Genomic DNA, 23435 nt, shown 5'->3' with positions numbered 1-23435 from the left:
CGGGATCCTCCCGGGCAGGCCCGCGAAGCTCCGGGCCGTCGCGGTGCTCGCAGGCGCGGCTGGAAGCCGGGGACGCCAGAGGGCTCGCCCCGCAGCCTTCCCCAGCGCACCAACTTGGGCGCCGGCGGCACGAGGCCCGGGGTCTCGGGTCCGGGGTCCGGGGAGGGGGGAGGGGGCGTCCCGCCAGTGGGTCCCGCCCGCGCCCGCCGCCCCGGCCCGCCCGCCGCCGCGCCCCGCGAGCCCGGCCTCGGCGCCGCCTCCATGCGCCCCGCCCGGGCCTCTCCGTCCCCGGTGGACGGTCCCCGCCGGCCGCGACCTTCCCTCCCTCCCAACACGCCGGCGGGCGTCGGGTCCCGGGAAGAGGGGCCGCCGCCTGGGCGCGGGCCGCGAGGGGCCGACGAGGCGACTCACCTTCGTCCAGCAGCCGCTCGAGGTGGTTGAAGATCCCGCAGAAGTTGGGCAGGCTGCTCATGAGCTTCTTGTCGTTCATCAGCTGCATCAGGTAATCTGGGGTGGGCTTCGGCTTCTCCTTCGTTTCCATTTCCCCGACCATATTCCAGGCTCCGCAGCTCACTCCGCCCGCCGCCGCCGCCGCCGCCGGAGAGGAGGGAGGGGCGGGGAGCCCCGGCCGCCGGCCGCTCGGGACTCGGCGTCCCGCTCCGCTCCGCTCCCGCGCCGGGCGCCGGGGCGGCCGGACCGCGCGCTCGCCGCGCTCTCCCCGCCCCCGCAGGCACTTTCCGCCCGCGGCCCGACGCGCTCCCGGCCCGCCGCCGCTCCTCGGCCGCCGGCTCGGCGCGTCCCTCACGAGGCCGGCGGGCGGGAGGCGGGTCTCCGCGGGCCGAGTGCGGGCGCGGGCCGCTCGGCGCCGGACAAGGAGGAGCCGGGCCGCCGCCGCTCGTTCGGCTGGTCGCGCCCGCTCAGCCGCCGCCGCCGCTTCTGCCGCGGGCTCGGGGTCTCTCTGGGCTGGTCCCCGCCGCGGCCGCCTCTGCCGCTGCCGCCGCGCTCTGACTCCGCTCCTCCTCTTCCTCCTCCTCCTCGCCTCCTCCTCCTCCTCCTCCTCACTCACTTGGCGGCGGAGTTCGCCTCAGTTCAGGCGGCGCTGCCAGCGGCGGCGGCGGCGGCGCGGGGGGAGGGGCGGCGGCGCGGGGAGGGCCGGGGGCGGGCGGCGGGCGGGGCCGCGCAGGGCGGCCGTTAGCGGGGCCCGGCCGGCGTGCTCCTCCTCCCGCCGCCGCCCCCCGCAGCCCCCCGCAGCCCCCGGCCCAGGCGCCGCCGTGCCCGCCGCCGCGCCGTCTCCCTCCGGCAGGGTGGGCGGCCTGAAGGGCCGGCGCCGGGCTGGGGTCCCCGCCGAAGCGGGCGAGAGCGGAGGGAGGGGCCGGTGCGGGGCCGACGGACGGGGGAGGGCACCGGGCAGGGCGGCGGGGGTGCCTGGTGGCGGTGCTTTCGACTTGGGTGGGGGCGGGGGCCGCGCCGCTTCGCGCTCCCCGCGCCTGGGCCGGCTTGTCTGGCGGGCGCGGTCGGGCTGTGGCGTTAGGTGAGAGGGATCGCCAGCGGGACGCACCAGGGCTGCGCTCGCCGCCGCACAGCCCCATTCTCTCCTCCGTTACTATAGTTTTTTTTTTAAACCTCTCCTCTGTTCTCACACACACATCCTCCCCGCGCCAAGAAAAGAATTTTTTTTAACGTCCTGTTGCTTCACGGGGGACTTTCGGGGTGGGCGTCACGTGGCCCGACACGTAGCCGTAAGGTCTGAGAGCGCGTGCGCGCGTCGAGTCAGGCGGTCACGCCCCTTCCGAGGGTCGCTCCGCCCCTGCCAGGGCCCCGCGAGTGAAGGGGGGAGGGGCAGGGCCTGCCACGCGCCTGCGTGGGGCGGGCCGTGGCCTGGGCGGGGGCTGGCGCGGGGGCGCGCCGTGGGGGGAGGCGATGGGATGACCGGGCTGTCGGACCCCCAAGTGGTGGGGCGGGGGCCAGAAGCTGCGGAATCTTAGCTCCCCGGTGTCGGGTTCTCCTGCGCAGGACGCGTTCCCGGTGGGCTCTTAATTGCTGCGGTGTCGTTGGTGGCACCGCACGACAACATCCCCCCGTCTGGCGTCCCCGCGGTCTCCGGCTTCGAGAACCACGCTGCGGGAAGGAGCCTGACGCTCGGTGCGTCAGGTGTGGGCGCCCCTCGTCGCCCCGACGGCGTCGCCACTGCCTGTGCTGTACCTGTCTCAGAGGCGGAGCGCGCCTCTGGAGACAGGGTCTGTCTTGGTGCAGCATCCGGTTTTCCGAGAGCCAGCTGCAGTTAGGAATGAGCACCGCGCTGTACGAAATAAGGAGGGGGACGTGAACGGTGTGGGCGATGTTGCCCTCCGTGATGGCATCAGCATCCAGTTATGAAGTGCATCCGCAATAAATGAAATAAGGTCATGTACCTAGTTCGAAGGGTGGAAGTCAACACTCCCATTTGCCAACTTGTAAAAATAATGATACAGTGGGCAGGAGTGTTTTCCATGCGGTATGATGGATTTCAAATATTTAGGTTTGTTTGGGAAAGACTTCTGAACTGCAACGATGTAGTTCTCTTTGTTTTATAGAATGTTATCAGTCGCAAACTCTGCATCTGCATTTTTCTGCAAGCCTATTATGACATGTTCAATTAATGTAGACGAAATCTAACATCAAACCGACCGTGGTGAGAGCTACAAGTGGCTGAAATCTGTCTACTGTGTTTTAACGGGGAAGAATTTACATGGGGTTTTTTGGTAAAATTTTGCTTCATACAAATTCTGAAGATGACTTAAGTTTGAGTTGTATTGAAACTAGCTGAATTTCAAACAAATACTCTGAGTATCGAGTAGCTTCTGTCCTGTGCATTTAAGGAACATTGTTTCTAAAATGAACCTACTTTGGTAGAGGAAATGGAATTGCCCTGCAGACAAAGTTACAAGCATTTAACTCCAAAATATTTTAAGAAGTTTTCCTACTTCCATTGCTGTTAACAGAGCCATAGAATATTCGCCTACTCGATTATCAATTTAAAGGATGAATTTTGTAAATACGGTAAACAGTATTTTGATTTAAAAAAAAAACCTGTTGCCTCTTTAAAAACTAACGTATGCTACTTCAGTATGTAGCAAAATGATAGGTATTTTAAAGGGTACTAAACTGTTAATGTAATTTGATAGCGTAACAGGTTTCATTCCACTTTTTAATCAGTTTCCTTATTTATTAAGCTCCCAGGCCCTGTGCTAAATCCTTTGCGTGTATATCTCATTTAATTCTCAAGGCAACCCTATAATTTAGGTATGCTATTATCCTTATTTTATGTAAGGAGAAACACAAGGAGAGGGAGGTTAAATAACTTTGCCAAGCCTATAACTCATGAGTCCTGGATTTGGGATTCAATTCCATTTATATTTTATCCTAAAGCCTATGTTCTTCACCCTTTTACTAACCCTATCTAATAAGTAAGGTTGAAACTTTTGATGATATTCCACCATTTTGATGAATAGAAATCACGATTTCATATGGCTCACCTGGTTCTTATAGGAAAACCAGATCGGAGTTAACAATAATCAATATTCATGTTACATGTAGTAAATCTCATGTGGTTACAGCATTTATAATAGCTACTATGTATTGCCTTTTCAAGTATACATAGATCACTTCTCTGCTTACAGTTCTTCCATGTTTCCCCTCTCAGATGAAAAACCCAAAGACCTTATCAAGGCCTTCAAGACCCCACATTCTCTGGACCCTGCTGCCTCACTGACCTTGTTTCTTCTCTTCCCTTAGCACACTGAGCTCTTCCCCTGGAATCCTTTCCCATCCTTAAACAGGCCAAGCATGCTTTCTACTCCAGGATTTTGCACTGGTGTCTCCTCTCTTTGCAGAGCGTTCCTCACACATCTATAAGCCTGCCTCCCACACTTCCTCAGATGTTATCAAAGAAAGGTTCCCCTTACCACCCTGTATAAGATAACACACGCAAGTACACATACATACATTCCCTCCATATTCTATCTCCTTCCCCCCACCTTTTAATTCTTTTCATAGCATTCATTTCTACCTGACATGTTCTAGCTAAGGGTAAATTTGTCTCTCACCTCCCCCTACTCTATAAACTCCACAAGAGCAAGGGCTTTATTTTGTCTATGTGGAATTCCCTACGCCTGGAACAGCACACTACACATAGGCACTCATTAAAAATATATTCAGGGGTGCCTGGGTGGCTCAGTCAGTTAAGCGTCTGCCTTCAGCTCAGGTCATGATCCCAGGGTCCTGGGATCAAGCCCTGCATCGGGCTCCCTGCTCATCTGGAAGCCTGCTTTTCCCTCTCCCTCTGCTGCTCCCCCTGTTTGTACTCCCTCTCTCTGTCAAATAAATAAAACCTTTAAAAAAATAAATATAAATAAAAATATATTCAAAAAAGTATTAAGTAGCTCTGCACCAGGAACTGTGCAAACCCCTTACCTATATTCTTTTAATCCTTACAGCAGACATTTAGATAGATGTGAATAGCCAGACTTCAGAGGAGAGATGGTTGATGCTTCGAGTAGTAAGTAGTTGGTCCCACAGGCGGAACCGGGTCCATGCAGTGTGATGCCTCTGGAGACAACTGTGCTATCCACCATATCCCTTCCTTTTCTCTCTCACACTCCTGCCTCAGACGTTTTAGGTACATCTTACCCTGTTAATTACCAAACATATTTCAAGTGCATGGAGAATGCAAGAATTGTTGGGATATATCACTTGCCTTCAAGAAGCTTAAGAATCTAAAAATTATTATGGAAAGACTCTTTAATCCCATTGTTACAAAAATATCTTTACAATATTTACCAGTTACAATGTACACATGGGTGAGTTTCATCTTGAAGATCTTTATAATAGCTTTTTCACTGTGAAAAACTATGTTATCTAATATGTTAACACTAAAAATATTTCCACATCTAACATCGGTAATTAAACATGAGTGGAAATATATTTTCTGTTCTCTAAAATTTGATTGGCTTTATTTGCTTATTGCTATTCTTGACATTTAAAATAGAAAATTTGAATACTCCAAACATTTTTTTTTTCATCACCTTGGAGTTCTATCAAGAACTAAAATGTTCTTCGGACTTAAGAATGAATCCAATCTTTGATGGCCTGTGTCCCAAACGTGTTTGTGTTTTTGTTTTTGTTTTGTTTTTTAAAATCTTTAATCCTTAAATCTTCCTACAAGGAAATGGGGCTTTCCTATAATCTTTTGTGTGTTTATTGTCTTAATTATGTTTGTTTATTATCTTAGTAGATTTCTCAAGTGTACTTTTCAATTGTGAGATGTCTTATCAGCGACTATTTGGAAGGTTGAAAATGACACATTTTAAGTGTGAATATCTTAACAAATATTTGAGTACCTAGTATATCTAAATACCTGTTACTAACCCTAAGGCTAAGCTGGGAGTTGGGATCACATACATATGAAAAGTTACCTAATAAATAGAAGGGGGAATGAACCATGAGAGACTGTGGACTTTGGGAAACAAACTGAGGGCTTCAGAGGGGAGGGGGGTGGGGGATTGGGATAGGCCGGTGATGGGTATTAAGGAGAGCATGGATTGCATGGTGCACTGGGTGTTATACGCAAATAATGAATCATGGAACATTACATCAAAAACTAAGGATATACTGTATGGCGACTAACATAATAAAAAATTATTATAAAAAAAAGAAAAGAAAAGTTAACTAATAAAAGCAAGTGCTGAAGACAAAATGCCATTGGAATGAAAATGAGCCCTACCACCAGGGGCCTGGGAGAAGGAACACAGCCCTGGGAGGTGGGGGGCACTGACAAAAACTTGGAAAGGGTCAGGCTGCAGAGTAGGAGCTTCCAGAGAGAGCAGTAGATGCCAGTTTTTGGTTGGCCTCAAATGTCAAGCTAAAGTGTCCATAGAGAAGAGCCTCGGGAATTTTTCTAACACAAGGAAAGGAATCAATCAAACAATAACATGGGTTGCTTTCAGTGAGGCATATTTGTATCGCTTAGTGCAAGTGCACTATTCGTAAAATGAAAGGCATTGCTCTTCACAGCTGTTCTGTTAATTGTGCTGCCTTTTAAAACCACTAACATGATAGTTGCAGATGTAATACTAACAGTTAGCTTAAACCACTGCACAGTGGTTAAATGTGAACTGATGGTGTAGAGTTTCTACTCATTTGACCCTAAATGAAACTTTAGAGGGAAAAACGTTCTCAGCCAGGATGCAGGCTTGTTCCACGTAATCCCATTTTTATTCCACGCTTAAACAGAAACAAACTAAAAAATAACCATCTGCTAATTATAGGAATATGGGAGTGAATTAAAAATGCATTTTGTTTTGATCAACTTTCAGACTGATTCATGGGTTTCAGATTGCAAAAAGATTTCCATAGTGTTGCCCTGGACTTGTTGGTTTGTTGTATTTTTTCCTTCAAGATCTGGCTCATTCAGGAGAACCTGTAATTTGATTTTTTTAACATATTAAACAGCTACAGTTTGATTCATAATCTATGCATTAGGGGTTTTGTTTTGGTTTTGTTTTTTAAATGCCCCCTTTATTTATTTATTTATTTTGATTAGGATATAATTTCTTGATTTATTTCTGAACAACAACAACAAAAACCAGAAAGATCTGTTATTTTTCTCTCCTCAGGAACATTTCTAAGCCTAATGAAGTTTTTAAAAGGTCGGTTAAAGGTTTACTGGTTTCTTTGCTCTTTTCCCTTAATCTTCCTTTTTTTTTTAATAATATTTTTTTATTATATTATGTTAGTCACCATACAGTACATCCCTAGTTTTTGATATAAAGTTCCATGATTCATTACTTGGATATAACACCCAGTGCACCATGCAATACATGCCCTCCTTAATACCCATCACCAGCCTATCCCATTCCCCCACCTCCCTCCCCTCTGAAGCCCTCAGTTTATTTCCCAGAGTCCATAGTCTCTCATGGTTCATTCCCCCTTCTGTTTACCCCCCTCTTTCTTCTTCCCTTTCTTCTCCTACCGATCTTCCTACTTCTTATGATCCATAAATGAGTGAAACCATATGATAATTGTCTTTCTCTGCTTGACTTATTTCGCTTAGCATTTATTTATTTTTTTAAGTAAACTCTACCCCCAATGTGGGGCTCAAACACATGACCCCAAGATCAAGAGTCACATGTTCTACCAACTCAGCCAGCCAGATACCCCTCTCTGTGTTCATTTTAAATAACTAACATGAGTAGACATTTTTTATGAGCAAGGAAAGTGCCTACTCACGTCCCAGACATTTAATCAAATGCCATTATCCTTTACTAAAATTTAACTGATAGCCTAAAATGTTGCATTTTTCCTGTAATTACTGTATATTTGTACTTTCTAAACTGAGTTTTTAGTGAGACCAGGGAGACAAAAAGAGGACTGACGTTTATAGAGTTCCTACAAACTGTTAGGCACTTCAGTTATGATCTCATTGAGTACCTGGCAGCTCTGAGTTAATTATTACCCCCATTTTATAGTGAAGAAGCTGAGGCTCAGAGAGTTAACCAAGTGATGTGACTTGTGACGCAGTAAATGCTGGGAACCAGATTCGAAGCAAACCTCCGAAGTCCTGAGTGACTCACGGCACACTTCTGGCCCTTCTATCAGTTAAATTTGGGTGCCCCAAGAGCTATGTCTTGTAATGACTGAAATACTGTCCTGTCTGAGTCTGTCTTCTTTCAGTATCCTAACCGGTGGTGATGTTGAATCTTTTCAAACATGAAGCTCTTAACATCTCATTGAAATACTGCTGATGTCCTATGGAGAAAAGATTGCTGTGTTGGGTATAAAAAGGCCTTATTAGTCCTAATGAGCTGTGCAACACCAAGTAAGTAATTCAGTCTCTCTGACATATGAACTGAGTGATCTCGGAAGGCTTTTTCTGTGATTCCGAATAAGATGTTCTCATCCATATCAGCAAACTGATTTTGTGTAATTTAATTTCTGTGCCTAGGATAACCCCGTGCACAGATGGGTGGTCATATAATGGCAATAAGAAATCTATTTAAAATTCATAGGTGTCATTTTTGCTCTCCTTACTGAAATAGAAGTCGTATTTTTGGATATTGGTGTTCCTTAGATAATATAATACATTTGACTGAAATTCTTACATTTTTATAATTAACAAAAGGTCAAAACCAATAGTCTCTCTTCTCTTCTTTTCTTTTCTTTTCTTTTCTTTTTTCTTTTCTTTAATGTGTTACAACTGAAAAAGTGGAGACTGTGGAAGCCTCTAGAGTTCCTAGTGAAGAAACTTACCTCTCAGAGGGCGTAACAGTTCCTGGAGAGTAGATTCCAGGCCTGTTCCTCTTTCTGCTCTCTAGATGCTTTACAAGTAGTCTCCTTTCAATAGTTACTTGTTTGAATGAATAAAAGAGAAAAAGAAAGAAAAACATAGACCTACTTGGTCCCTAGGGAGGGCAGGCAGCTGTGTAAGCCGCTCCCAGCGCAGAATACTTACCTGAGTAAATAGTAGCATCTGAAAATCCTTGCCTTCGGTGACATAGGGAAAACAGAAGGGGAAGGAGGACCCTCAGTGTCTGTTACTGTGTGAACAGTTTTTGCTATGTGATTCCATGATTCCTAAAAAGCATTCTGGAGTGTGAGATACCTCTCACCCCACAAGAAACGTACCATTTGGGGCAACAGGGGCCAGAGCATCCATAGTCCCCCGAATCTTTAATTGGTCGGAAAACCTCCTCTTTTAATATAAAAGAGGTTTCATCAGAATCACTTTAACTTTATTTAAATATAAGATTAAAAGCAGTTATTTGCAGCACTGATATTCAATCAGTATGCACCAGTAAACTTTCTGTTTTTAAATTTTGAACTATTTCCATACCACTCAGGCACAGTTACTTCTCTTAGCTACACTGCCCTGTCTTTCCCACAGAAGCCCGGGGAATCCCTCCGACCTAGCAACCAAAGGGGTGATGCCTGGTGTCCTGCTCCCAGAGGGGCTGACGGCCACTCGGGTCACCTGCACTCCTGCCCTACCAATTGTCAAAAACATTCTGAATAATACTTATATTTGTATCAGCTTGTTTGCATCATTAGAATATTGCTTATTTCCTATCTTCATGTCCATTAAATCTGAGTTTTACTAGTTTTTATTGATTGCAACTAAATTGAATATTTTTTGGTCGAAAATATGTATACAAGTACAGGCTCTTTGGGCATATGCCCAAGTTTAGAAAGAAAATTTATGAAAATCATATTTATCCAGTTACAGTGAAACACCAAAATTTTCAGTTTTACTTTCTATTTTCCACCGAATAATGTTTTAATAAACAGGTTGTTACCAGAGCTGAAAAATGATTAATCTTTCTCCTTATGGAAAACTCTTTATATTTTACACCATAAGAAGTACCTCTGTTCTGCTCTCTCCTCTGTGCTAGATAGCCATTCACATTCCTTTGCTGAACTCTACAAGTAATACTGATGATGCCAGCATTTACTATTTCCTAATTATTCTGTCCAAGCCCATCTGGAAAAATGTGTTACGGTTACATTTTGTAGGCCTTCAAGAGCCACCAACCTGATTAGCAGGGCATTGGTGACACTGTTTTCCTCAATACCCGTGGTAGTAAGCATGGTTTTTCAGATGGAAATAAAATGCAGCATAGTGAAATGAGTAACACGTTTGTTTAACAGTTCTAAAATGAGTGCCCTGTATTTATAGTGTGAGCCTGGAATTAAGTAGTGGGAAAATGCCCGCTGAAACTGTGACAGATGGGGGTGGGGGGGCCTCCCCCGTGCCGGTAGCGTTTCTCTGTCCAGGTGAAGCTGTTAAGGGAACAGAAGGGATGTGAGGGGGGAATCAAGAACATTAAACTGTTAAATCATGAAATGCAGAAAGAGAAAAAGACTTGCGTTCACAGAGTTCAAAGACAGTCTTGTAAACTGTCCTGTCAGCTGACAGGCCAGCAATAATCCTACTCCCCCTCCAGTACCAGCTTCCTCTTGGGCTGCCGGGCCACTGGTGGGCAGAGGAGGCAGGCCCTTCTCTGCACCGGGTTCCTTGACCTCTGGGGACCCATAGCCACACTTGACTTTCTCCAGTCCCTCAGCTGACCAGGTTCCAACATTTCAGCTGTGCAGGTGCCTGATTTTAGGAAGGCAGCTTTTACTTAATCAAAGGGCCCCAACCAGACCCTGTCACTCGGCATGGGAAAGGGAGTAGCCAGGCCTCCTTGGTGTCAGGGCTGCTGAGCCCTGAGCCTGGTGGGGGAAGGAGACCTTTCTCTCTAGGCTCAGACACTTGGTGTCTAATGAGTATTTCCTTCCGCACTGTGAAAATATGAAATAATAGCACCTTAACCCCACTACATAACTACCTGCCAAGCCATAGAAATGCTTTTCTCACAGATGACATAGATGAATTATCTTTAAAGCCCAAGCACAGAAACAAAGTCCTAAAACATTCACCATGATGAGTTTGCTGGCCCTTGGAGGAAACAGCTGAGCACAGGGGTCTAGAGCAGCAGCCACAGAAGTCCTGGGTTCATATCTCGGCCCTGCCACTTACCAGAAGCTACTTAAACTACTTCTGCCTCTCTTCTCACCTGTAAAATGGGAGAATGCACCCGATGGATGGTGCCGGGATCATGTGAGTGGATGAACATGTGCCCAGCAAACTCCCTGACACACAATAAGCTTTCGGTAAACAGTATCATTTTAAAGCCTGAAAAGAGTGAGGTCTCCGGATAGCTCCTATTTATCGATGCACATGTGTTTTTGGCAAATGTGTAAATAACTCTATTTACATTGAAATTGTATCCACAAAACTCAAAAGTACTTAGTCATCAGTTTCCTGTCACTTCCTATTGCATGAACCATTTCCTGTTCCCAGGACAGCTGACACCAGGAAGTAAAAGGACAAAGAACCTGATGAAAAGGAGCCTTGATCCCAGGCTGGCTGTGTTGTCAGCCTCAGAAACCATAGATGTAAAGCTGGCCTGGGGCCTCCAAGCTCTTCAAGACCCAGTTTTCAGCTGCCTGACGGTAGAAAGAGCTCTGCAGCAGTGGGGCGAATGTAGAAAAGGAGGCTGCCTCCTTCCCTTTCCTGCCCTGTCAACAACTGAGCAGGCAGTTAGCTGGGGGCCTGGAAGGTCCAGGATTGGATGGACAGGCACTGCCCTCCCAGACTTGCAGGAGCTCCCAGGACCCCAGGATCCCATCGCTGTGTTCCAATACCGACAGTTGTGGGCAGACCCCAGCTTTAAAAATGTGATGCCGAGCACCTGTTGGGCTGCATGAGGCCAGTCCAAGGGCCTTCTCCAATTCCTGCACAGGCGGCTACAGCCAACAACCACGGGCGAGTGAACAAGCAGGGTGTCTGCTCCACCTGCCTCTCAGCAGACATTAGGTAAGCAAAGCAATGAGCACCCCCCTCTTTTTAAATCAGATGCCATGGGAAAAAATAGCTCATGTTTTGAGGAACTTAGGGTCTGAGAGCAGGGTGGGAGGAGACAAATGTACACACACTCGCAAGTGGCTTCTGCAAGTCCGTTTCATCAGGTCACATATGAAGCAACTAGAGAGACGGTGACAGCTCTGGCTTCCCAGGGCCTTCACTGAAGTGAACTGGATCTCTCCAAGTGAACCCCCAGAAGTCTCCGCTTCCGCAAGGCTAGCTCTCTGAGGCTGATTTCCATTGCCTCCGGATCTGTCACCACACCCGGCCAGCGTACGACCTCTGAAAAGTCGACCCAGAGAGCCAAAACTTTCTCCCTGTGGTTTTCAGGTTATCTAAGCAGCTTTCAGACATGAAATCATTTCAAGATGAAAGCCAGGACACACAACTAAATCAAGGTAGCCGAGAAGAAAAAGGAATTGTTTAAATAAACACTTTTATAATTATGAGTCCAGCTTCAGTGAATCCCTTACCTCATTATAATACTGATGTTGAACAAAGTTTACATTTGCCTCATATCTTACCAAAAGGACAAAGTGTTATCACTGGATACCTGGTGGCGGGAGTGGGGGGGTTGTGATTCAGCCTGAACGATAACTGAATCCCTGACAAGGGCTTGATAAGAATTTTTCTCTCAATATCCATTTTTACAAAACTTGCTTTCTGTAGCCTGTATATACAATTGTGTACTAAGTAAGGGTAGTGCTATACAGATCACAGCAAAAAACCCAAATCACTGATTTTTACACCAGATTTTCCCAAGGCAAAATCTTGGTCCCATGACTGAGCTGTCAGGTCACTTCATAAATGACACAAACCTGAGCTCAGGGCTTGGGCCTCCCTCTTGGGGGTTCCCCTCCCCTATCCAGTCTCAAGCTCAGTTGCTCACCTCCCTGCCTCTGCTTTCTCCCATTTTCTCTGGTTAAAGGGTCAGTTCCTTCCAGCCCAAAAGCCTCTCCACACAGTCTCCATGGCACCATGAGTTACTTTAAACTTGGAACTTGCTGGCGTGATGTGATAGAATTTTTTATTTATAACACAACGTATGCATATCAGCAGCGCACTGTGTACAGCCTGTAACCTTGTTCTTAATGTCTGTCAGTGAACTTGAGGCACCTGGGTGGCTCAGTCAGGCGTCTGACTCGGTCTCAGCTCAGGTCTTGATCTCAGGGGCGTGAGTTCAAGCCCTGCATTGGGCTCCACACTAGGCATGGAGCCTCCTTAAAAATAATAAGTAAGTAAGTAAATAAATAAATAAAAATACTTAACATAAGATTTATCATTGCCATTTATCCTTCATCTGGCCCCGTATTCAGTAGACTAAACAGTGTTCAGTGTTCATTAACGGTGTCATTATAGTAAAGGAAATAAAGGGGAATTGCATGGGGAATAAAAGCACACAAGGAAAACACTTCCACCAGGCAGTTTTATTTTTCAAATTCTAAACACAAAAATACCACTCCTTGTCTGCTAGCTCGGGTTTTAGCTCATCTGTCTGTCAGCCCCATGGTGTTTACACGGCTTTAGTCCTTCTATGGATCCTAAACTTCACGTTGGTTCCAGGTGGCTCAACAGGACTTTAAGGTTCTGCGCTGTGTTTGAAATTGTTTGCAAGATCTGCATTGTTGACGGAAGCGTCCTGGTTTCTGTATAGTGTTAACCATAGGAAAATATTAAGAAGCATTTCAGAGAAGAAAAAATAAAAGTGTTCTTGGACCCACCGTTTATTTTTTTATTGGAATTGAATTAAATTCGTGGCCGACTTCACAAAACTAAAACATGTCGTCATTCACTATCTATTTTCCCCTGTTAAGAATCAAAAGGAAGCCCCAGATATGGGGAGAAAATCTTCATGCTAATTTAACCCCGCAGTTTGTTCTACCAAGGCCCAATCTGCACAGCATCCGGAAGCTTCTGTGGCCTGGCAGTTTCAACCAGATAGCTCAGGAGCTAGGGTTCACCGTTTGCAATGGTAGGCCTCTCATGACTTTAGCTGTAAGGTGCTTCTGACCCCCAAATTCTGACAAAGAAGATTTGCAAAGCCTGTGGTCTTTCCTTCCTAACTTAAACTGCACTAGTAATAAAAAGGTAAGTGTGTGCCCCGGCTTCCCGCTGACGTGGACGTGAAATTCTGAGTGACACAGATCCTTCTTGGGTCCAAGAGTTGAGTTCTAGAAGTAACCAAAGACCTGGATCAGCCTCCTCCATGCCCCTGCGTCCCCGGCCAGCCGCCATCCCCAGCCCTTCAGTTCCACCTGGTTTCCTTCTTCCTCGCCAGCCCCTCCTACAGACCCCTGCAGGAAGGACACAGCTTCCTCAACCTCTCCTCATCCCTGCTGCCTCCAAAACAAACAGAAATTTAAAAAAGGACAAAGGCGTTTTAGTTATAGAAAGGTCAGAGTTTTAAAAATTACAAACAGTGAGAAAAATTACAAGGTTGCTGAAGAATCTCAGAAAAATTCAGCATGGCTTCCCAAAGCCCGGCCTCATTTACATTTCAGTGGAGACCCAGGTCAACCCTTCCCAATGTTTCTGAACACTCTTATTCTTTTCTGTAGTTAGAGGTTCCCTGGTGGTGCCCTTCTCTGTTACTGGGTGTGCTGCCCTAGATCTCGGGGGATCCAGGCCCCGATCTCTGCCCCTATGACAAAGGAGTCCCTTCTTCCCCTCTCAGGTTTCTCTCTTGGGCTTGAGGCTACTTGTTCTGACCTTCAATTTGCCAACATGGTCCCTAATGGAGCACCTCCTGGTTGAGGTCTTAGGGATCTATCCTCACTGCCTCTCCTCCCACACCCCAGAGCTCCCCACTGAGCCATCCTTCTGTGATCTTGCCATTGCTTCCCTGCTCCTTCTGAGTGTCCCCTTGCCTCTGGCACAGAAGAGGATGTGGGTTTCTCTGTCATGGAATTAAAGCTGGCCCAGGGGTGCCTGGGCTGCCTTGGGCTCAGGTCACAATCTTAGGGTGCTGGGATCCAGCTCTCTCAGGCTTTGGGCTCCCTGCTCAGTGGGGAGTCTGCTTGTCCCTCTGCCCCTCCTCCCCACTCTGTGATTCCACTCTCTCATTCTCCGCCCCCCCACCCCTGCTCAAATAAATAAATAAATAAATCTTAAAAAAAAAAAAAAAAAGCTGGCCCAGTGAGGTGATATAATGATGGAAAGCTCTGGCTCTGCTGTGATGTAGGGCAGACACCTTGATCTCCTCAATTCTCAGTTTTCTTAGCTGAAAAATGGGGCACTAATAAAACCCACTTTGTAGTGTTACTATGAGGATGAAATGGGGCAACAGTTATGAAGGCCAGACATATGCTTGGCATCTATAGACTGCTCAATACGTCTTGGCTATTGGCATTATTATCAACACCCAGTTACCACACCGAGATGGCTCACCGTACGTTATGCATGATGTGAGGACACAAAGAAATTGTCTCTGCCTTCAGCAAATTTGCTGGGTGGCAAAGGGAGCGAGTAAGCCCCAAATTACAAGCAATTGGCTGTCAATTAATGTGCTTGAAGTCCTTCGCAAGTATTGAGCAAGGAGCAGCTAACTCCACCTGAGGACAAGAACAGGAGAAGGTTGTCCAGGCATTCCCACCTGGGGAAAGTAGTGTGCACAGGCCGTAGTGATGGCTGGTCCCGCCCTAGCATGAACTTGGCCAGCTCAGTAATGGCTCTCATTTAATGAATCGATCCAGGCTCTCTAATAGTCCCATATACTCAGTAGGAAGGAACCTTCTGGAACCTGCCTCTACGGACACCCATCATCCCTCCACCTCAAGGTTGGCCTCCAGATGAGCCTTCTTCTGAGACGCTATGCTTAACCTAAGGACCAGATTAATATTAGAAGTTCCACCGACAGTTTCCCAAGTGCCTGGCATGACGTGGGTCTTCACAAACATCATCTCACCTAGTCTCCCCTACAGCCCTGTGTGCTCAGCCTGTTTTGTATCAAATCCTGGCTCCAACAATTTTTTTTTAAAGATTTTATTTATTTATTTGACAGAGATAGAGACAGCCAGTGAGAGAGGGAACACAGGCAGGGAGAGTGGGAGAGGAAGAAGCAGGCTCCCAGCGGAGGAGCCTGATGTGGGGCTCAATCCCAGGACTCTGGGATCATGCCCTGAGCTGAAGGCAGACGTTTAACGACTGAGCCACCCAGGCGCCCCAGGCTCCAACAATTTCTAATTTTGCAACCTTGGGCAAGGTACATACCCTCTCTGTGCCTCTGTTTCTTCACTTCCAATAAGGAGATTTGTCCCAACCCCCAGGTTGATGAGAGGATTTTATGAGTTCGTACATGCAAAGCCCTTGGTGAGAACACAGTAACTGTTCGTCTCCCCCACTACATGCCTCCGGTTTCCAGTCCATTTGCAGAATCCTGGTAACCGATGAGGCAAAAATTGAAAGCAGTTCACCAAAATGATTTCTCTTCTTTCTGGGCACACAGCTAATCCACATTTCCCATCTCTCTTAAACTTAGGTGTGGCCATGTGACTGAGTTCTAGTCAATAGAATAGGAGCCAAGGTGATAGGTGCCCCTTCCCTGCCTGGCCCATAGAAGCCTCCCAGTGTCCTCTAGCATGGTCTGTCCTACTGGGGGACAGCTGAAATGGGGGCTTGGGTCCAGAAGATAAGAGTCCCCAAGTCACTGCCTGGAGAAAGGCCATTTTGCAGACCTCTTCATCTGTATAGCTCTGTTACTCAAATAAGAAACACACTTTTATTGTAGTTAAACTAATATGCATTTGGCCAGTAGCCTCACTACCCCTCACCGATACAACTCATATGCCCTGAACTCAACAAAGGATCAGTTTTGCAGTGAAGTGTCAGAGCTGTAGTTGTCTGCCTAGCCGATTTGCCCTTACTCCTCCTGCTTTCCTTAAAGAGCCTTTCTTGTTTCATGGGAAATCTAGTGTGATTTTGGGGTGCCTGAACACCTCTGCCACCATCAGCAGGAAGTGCACACGGGACTCCACGCCCTTTCGGGATAGCCACCCGACCCCCGGCAGCAAATCAGTCATTGCTACCACTCCCACTGAAACGTAAGGAAAACAGGGACCTCCCTTTTTTTGGTGGGACTGCTGGCTGCAGAGGATGAAAATATTTTAAGGATACAGTAACTGTGGTGGTCATCGCTTCGCAGAAAGAGCTGGCCGAAGAAGCAGCTATGCAGGAGAATGGAGCCGATCTGGAAGAACATTTCCTTATGACATCGTTTGAGCTCTTGCATTAATGTCAGATTCATATTTCTCAATTACCTTGGTCCATGAACCTCCTTTTTGGTTAAGCTAATCAGAACTCGTTTTCCCAGTATTGGGAACTGCAAGTTCCCGATTTACCAGCTTTGCCTCTTCCCCTCTTCCCCCAGTCCCCCTGGGCCTCTGGCTCTACACACACACTCTCCCCTCCCCCAACACCTGCCCCTGAAAGCTGCTGTCTCCACACTATATAAAATAATACAATTCCTTAAATAATCAGTGACAATGACAGGCATGACTTCCACTGAAAGAAGAAGACTATTAGTCACTCACATGTGGTCTCAACTGGTAATGCTCATTCTTAAAGAGGGAGCCTGGCTATAGGTGCTAGGAAAACAGGATCCCATTAAAACAAGCTCAGTAGGACTGCCCCCGTTTTTTTTTTTAATGGCATTGGTTTTTTGGGTTTTTTGTTTTGTTTTGTTTTGTTTTTTTAAGATTTCTTAAAGTAAGTGGTGCACTTGGAGGTTGGGGTTGCACATTTCCTCCTCAACACGTGGCCTTGTGATGGAATCTGACCAATAGTGCTTCTGCAGTGTTTTTCGTTGAAAGCAGCATGGTTACAACCTCAGGGATACGTAAAATGGGAAATAACAATATATATTAATTTTAAGTTAGTTATAAGGTTATCCTACTAGCTTTCGTGTCAGTCTTTGGTCAAGTACAATATACCCCCCAGTATTTGGCAGAATCGTTCTATAAAAATACAGAATCCGCTTGTTTTGTCTCAAATAATATCAAGTATTATAGGCTTTTATCTTTGAGTTTCATTTTGAAATTCTTACCTAAACTGATTTTTTTATAATAATGGGGAATTTTCAAAAGCTGCTCAACTTTTCACTATCATTTTCTTTCATTTTGGTGAAAAGCAGACTGGCTACTTGACATCCAAGTTTCTTTCCCCATATTCATTTCCCGACTTTGAGTTCAGTAGCTCTGTGAAACCCCACTTCGGAGAAGACTTTTCTCGCCTTACCCTTACCTTCTTTTTCTTCTTCACTCCCCATTGCCCAGCACCGCAACGCCTCCAACATCAAGTGCCAGGAGTTCTCGCTTCATGGAGAGTTTTAGGTATGGAGTTTTAACAAATCTCTTTTACACTGGGGGAAGGGCGGGTCAGCAGTTACTGTTTCATGTGTACAGAACTCATGTTTGGGATGATGAAAAGGTTCTAGAAATAGACAGTGGTGACAGCAACACAACACTGATGTAGTAAATGCCACTGAATTATATACTTTAACGTGATTAAAATGGTAAGTCTTATGTATATTTCATCACAATTTTAAAAAATCTTGTTCATACTGCCTGTCTTGTGTATTTGTATACAATACTAAATATAGACGCAGCACTCATATGGCTAGCAGCAACTCAGAAGAATGCAGAAATCAGTCAAATATAAAGTGTAAAGCAATTTCATTCCTTAGGAAACTACAAGATAGAACAAAGCATATACATCCTTTGCCAGCTGTCTTTGGAAACCGGCTCTGTTTGCTCATGCGCAGAAAAAAGCCAAGCCCCGCGCTGATATTGACAAGAACAAGATGAATGACCCCCTGGAGACCATAGGGTTTGTATTCGAGTTTCCATCACCTTTTCATCCTTTTGTCCCCCATCTTGATTCACATGCAGATGAACCGAGACCAACTCTTCACTAAATAAGCTTTTCACTCCAGTTTGGAAGGTAGAGGGAACATCTAAATATTTATGAGGCTTTTCTCCCGGGTTTGTGATGCGCTCTTGCTGGATGTTGAGGAATTACGTTAATGAATGCGTGCCTGTGCGCACTGACACAGAAACCAGGCAAAGGGAAACACACACACACACACACACACACACACACACAGGGCTTTGTCGGCACTCACCAAACAGTTCCCATGAAAAGGAAGAAAAGAGAGAGGGGGAGGAAGAGAGATTTAAAATCTGTTGCCAGGAGAGAAATAAATTGTAGGGCTCAACACAAAAGCAAGAACAAAGTTTCATCTTTGCTTTCTGGAGTTGCAAATGTAACTGTTGTTTCAAGTCGGTACAAATGTGAAGTAAAACATGCTGATTGATTGAAAAAGGAGAACGGGCTGGCCAGCTCTTCCCAGTGATGAAGGAAATGAAGGACAGAGTTTCAATATTGGAAATACATTGTTTATTAGAAAACAAAGAACTAACCAACATTTTCTTTTAAGCAGCGCTTTATACACTTTCCTTCAAGACAAACTATTTGGGTGTGAATCCATAAAAGGGTTGTCAGAGTTTTTATCGTACTGACCATATATAGTGTCTTTCTTTTCTCTGTCTTTTCAGCGTCTTGTAGATACTGTTTTCATTAGGCTAGCTAAATTCCACTTTAAAGTGAATTCACTTTAAATGTGTTTGCATGAAGTTGGATCTACTTATGACTTAGGCTCTAAATCATCTTTAATTATAGGTAATCTTTATGATATTTTAATAGGTAAAATAATATATTAGCACACTGGAACTGAAATGCAGACATATTAATGGCCTTAATATCACACTGCCAGAAAGTCATCTTTCCAGCCCTTTAATCATCCTCCTGGCCTCCCCTTTCCATCCTGTTCTCCTGTGAACACGGAAGACCAGAGCAGTCAGGGCCCCCACTCACCCAGGGCTCTGCGGCTTTGTAATTATCTTTAATACTTGTGTGTCACGATATGGGGCTTAAAAGGGTACTTTTTTCTTCTTTTTTAAAAAAAAAATATATTGCCCCTCAACTGGTATTTATTTTCATTTGTAGGTCATAATATACAAAAAGGCTAAGATTGTGTTTGTTGTTTTTGAGAATTCTTGCTTGATTCAAGAAATACTTAACCTGGCTCTCATCACCTATCTTGATAGGGTACAAGAAAAGTTAAGAAATCCTACCTCTGACCCCATACAGCCCACACTGCTGCTGTGGCTGAAGGAGGGAAACCAGAAACTAAATCTCCAACTTCCCTTTTAACATACGCACTTTTGTGACAAACTGAAAATTAGTTGTTGAGTGTTAGTATTTGTTTCTTTCACACTGGGATAAAATACAGAGCATAGTCTACTATTTCCCACTCCCCCCCCCCAAAAAAACTGGTTACTTGATTAATAGTTATTTGAAGTTCAGATAATAATTGACTCTAGTCTATTTATGTAATGGTTATATAATCTAAACATTACATATTCTCAGCTTAAACCAGAGGGTCTTTAAATCAGTGTCATCAATAAAAACGAAGACAAAACGTTCACACAGAAAATGTTAATGGTCTTTCATCTGAGACGCTGACAGGGAATGGCATTAACTCAGCATTATTCCATAGTCATCTATTACTTACTTGTCTGGATGAATAGGCACTTGGCTATGTCTGAGTTGAAAGAAAACTGTATCCAGGTTTTAAGGAAAAATTTACTGAAACCTTCACAAAATTGTTCCAGCTCCCTACCGCCAACAGCACTGAGAAAAAAATGCATTGTTTGGAAGGTATTCCAGAAGGGAATTTTGTATAAAACGTGGAAAATCAGTGTGAGTATTCAGTGAGTAAGTCCAACTTCTATCCCATACTTGAGGCTGCTGGAGCCCTGCAGAAGGCACCTGTCACCCAGAGCACACCTAGTGTGAAGGGACCACCCCACACTCATCGCCAGGCCTAGGCTGGGACTGGCATCTCCCACCCACCATACAGTGGAAAACAGCAGGGCTGGCTGTTTAAAGACCACAGGAGAAGGCCATGATCTGCATGGAGCTGAAGGTCTCCAAGAAAAGTTCCCTTTACTAAAAATACATTCCTCATCAGTGCACTTTTTAAGATTCCGGTTATTGATAAACCTGTGTATATCTGGGACATGTCATCCGTTGTTAGGCTCTGACTGAAATTATTGTATTGGATTCACCTTAGCAGGGAAGAAAAAAACCCAACATATTTTAAAATACAGAATTGGGGTGCCTGGTACCTCATTTGGTTAAGTGTCCGACCCTTGATTTCAGCTCAGGTCATGATCTCAGGATCTTGGGATTCTCTCTCTGTCCCTCTACCCTTCCCTGCCTCTCAAAAACAAAACAAAACAGGGGCGCCTGGGTAGCACAGCGGTTAAGTATCTGCCTTCGGCTCAGGGCGGGATCCTGGCGATATGGGATCGAGCCCCACATCAGGCTCCTCCGCTATGAGCCTGCCTCTTCCTCTCCCACTCCCCCTGCTTGTGTTCCCTCTCTCGCTGGCTGTCTCTATCTCTGTCGAATAAATAAATAAAATCTTAAAAAAAAAAAAAAACAGAATACACTAAGGGAGGAAGAGCTCAGGCCCTTGCAACAGTGTCATGTAGAGGAACATACTAGAATGTACTAGAACATGCTAGAACAGGGTTCCCTGGGAATCCAAGATACCTTTTTGGGGTAGGGGGAGACTAGCACATACAGGTGACAGCTTGCAGGGTAGAGGAAGCTGAAGAAAAACTATGTACAGTGCAGAAGTTTTGTCCAGGAAAATGAAAATTATCTTTTTACCTGTAAATTTTTAAAATATGTCTTATCGATATAATCCACCATAAACAAAGCAAGTAAACTGATATTCTCATATACTAATGATAATACTAAAAATTCATAGGAGTTTTCTGCAAGATAACTTGTTACCATATATCATAGTATTTAGGATTTGTGTGCCTTGGGGCTATAATATCATTTCTGGGAATTTATTTTATATAAATAATCATAACTGGGCAAAGATATAGCAATATTATTATTTCTAATGAGGATTTAGAAGAAAGAAATTGCATTTTATTATTTATTATTTTATTATTTTTTCTTAGCTATATTTTCTATAATAAGATAAAATTTGTTAAGAAAAAAAGTTTGTCCCCAATTAGCAAATTGCTTGGTGTCTCATTGACTGAGCGTCCTCTCCGGGAACTTCGTAGAAACTACTCCAGGGTCACAGAAATGCTCAGGTTCCAAGGATGCAGGGAAAAATTATGTGCCAATACTGTTAAGACAATGTGTCTCCTGACATTAAAATAAAACATGCAAAATGTCAGTGAAATGGTCGCATTTTGAGAAATGTAGACAAAATTGGACATCTTTAATTATTTCAAATAAAAATATATATATTTCTGAAAACGATTTATAACTTCTCACTTGCTTTTTTAAATACAACCAAATTCACACGAAATGTGCAACACTTATCATTTACACTCTCAACAACTTGTAGACCTCCTCTCTCATCTACCCTCTGCTTTTCGTAGAGCAACTTCATTACTGTCAGGTTTCCTCCAAACAGAAAAGCGTTGCAGGACGTCGTCTTTTCTCAAACCAGAACTGACCCAAATCAGTATTAAAACAGCAAGGAGCAAATGAGATTGTCTATATGAAGTCTTCCCTCAAAACTGAAATGTTAAAAATGCCGGTTTTACATTCAGTGCCATTTTTCTCAAGGGTCTATCTCACGGTATAATTTGTGTTTCTCAAACATTTTCAAATATTTGATCCTTGAAACCTTCGCCCAACTCATTGCGAAGTTTAGAAATACTGCCTATTTCAGAATGTTTACACAGAGTTCTCAAACATGCTAGGAACAGGCCGACCAGCCCCAGTTGTTTTCATGGAAGCCGGGGGAGAGGCTCCTGGTACACACCGATCTTTGTCCAACCTGAAACTGTTACCGCCCTGCACTGAGACACATGCTTCACAGCTGAGCCTAAATCCAAACTGAATGAAAAAGTTTACTGGCCAAGTGGCAAGTGCGAGACTCCCCTGACCTGTCTTCCCTTTCCTCTGACAGTGTGGACATGTACTGACTTGTCCAAAAGAAAGGCTGGTTTGTAAGCAGGGAAGAGCTGTCCAAGAAGTATTCGCACAATGAGATAATCATTTTATTTTGCCCATACAGACAACCAGCAGTCAGTTCGGATGAAAAGAAAAAACAATTTCTTTTTAATATTTGAGGAGTTTACTTATTCAATACCTGGTTTGTTTATACTGGTAAGTCGTCATCTGCATAGATGGGTCTTAAATCTGAAGTCTCATCATCTGAGGAAGATTTGCCATTGAGGAACGTGTTAAATTGTGATCACACGACTGTGATCAGTGTTTGAGCGTACGGTGGTACAGCTAACATCAAGTCATAAGTGCTCCAAGTGGCCGGTGGCTATCAGAGTGCCCTGGGCTTCTGTGTTTCCGTCCCTGACCCATACAATGACAGCAGTTCACCTTTGACCATTTTATATGTCAGATCTCCTGAACCAACAACAAAAATCCAACTTCAAAACCGGTGATCCAGCCTTGCCTCTGACGCCTGTCACCCCTGTACAGGACTGCACAAAGACGTGAAAACCAGAGCAGACCACGTTTGGAGCCCACCAACCTTGGCTACTTGCCTTCAAGGGATGTTTATGCCTTTTAGAGACTTGCTATAATTCAGCTTTGTTGGAGTCTTCTTTCCACCATGTTAGTGCCCACCATCAGTTTTTCCAGTGAACAATTCAGTGCCCATTCTTGGATTTTCTTGGTTGTTTAAACCCGTTGATATAAAAGAGAAAATGAGGAACAAGGCTTATGTAATCCTCAATTTTAAGCGTGATTCATCTATAAAATCATTCAGTCTTCCTAAACTATGTGAATGGAATTTGTTTGCATAAATCTTATTCCACCAAAGGCTTCTAAACTGTGAACTAATTACATGATCTAATTTTGGAGCTTTTCCAAAGTTAATCTCTAAATTAGTTATCTTTTGCTCTTCTTTTATGTGTCATCTTGCTTTTTCACATTT

The 23435-nt window shown here is 45.1% G+C and overlaps 1 protein-coding gene and 1 long non-coding RNA gene across 7 annotated transcripts in view; one reads left to right on the top strand and one right to left on the bottom strand.

Annotated features, from left to right (window-relative positions):
• Positions 1-636, bottom strand: part of QKI (QKI, KH domain containing RNA binding) — a 155855-nt gene extending 155219 nt beyond the window's left edge. For 2 of the 6 annotated variants that reach the window (XM_040628041.1, XM_040628040.1), the window contains exon 1: positions 412-632. In XM_040628041.1, the coding sequence (XP_040483975.1) occupies positions 412-553 (142 nt within the window). In that variant the 5' untranslated portion in view covers positions 554-632. Of the gene's footprint in view, positions 1-411 lie in introns of all 6 variants that reach the window. The other 4 variants (XM_040628038.1, XM_040628039.1, XM_040628042.1 and 1 more) reach the window with 3 other exon arrangements.
• Positions 365-23295, top strand: LOC121102298. Its single transcript, XR_005834427.1, has 4 exons — positions 365-502; positions 17713-17769; positions 18123-18265; positions 22557-23295. It is a non-coding gene; the product is annotated as an uncharacterized LOC121102298 (long non-coding RNA).
• The last annotated feature ends 140 nt before the right edge of the window (positions 23296-23435 follow it).

Source organism: Ursus maritimus, unplaced genomic scaffold, assembly GCF_017311325.1.
Source record: "Ursus maritimus isolate PB19 unplaced genomic scaffold, ASM1731132v1 scaffold_13, whole genome shotgun sequence".
Taxonomy (NCBI): Eukaryota; Metazoa; Chordata; class Mammalia; order Carnivora; family Ursidae; genus Ursus; species Ursus maritimus.
The sequence above is the reverse complement of the archived record's forward strand: the minus strand, read 5'-3'. Positions and strand labels throughout refer to the sequence as shown.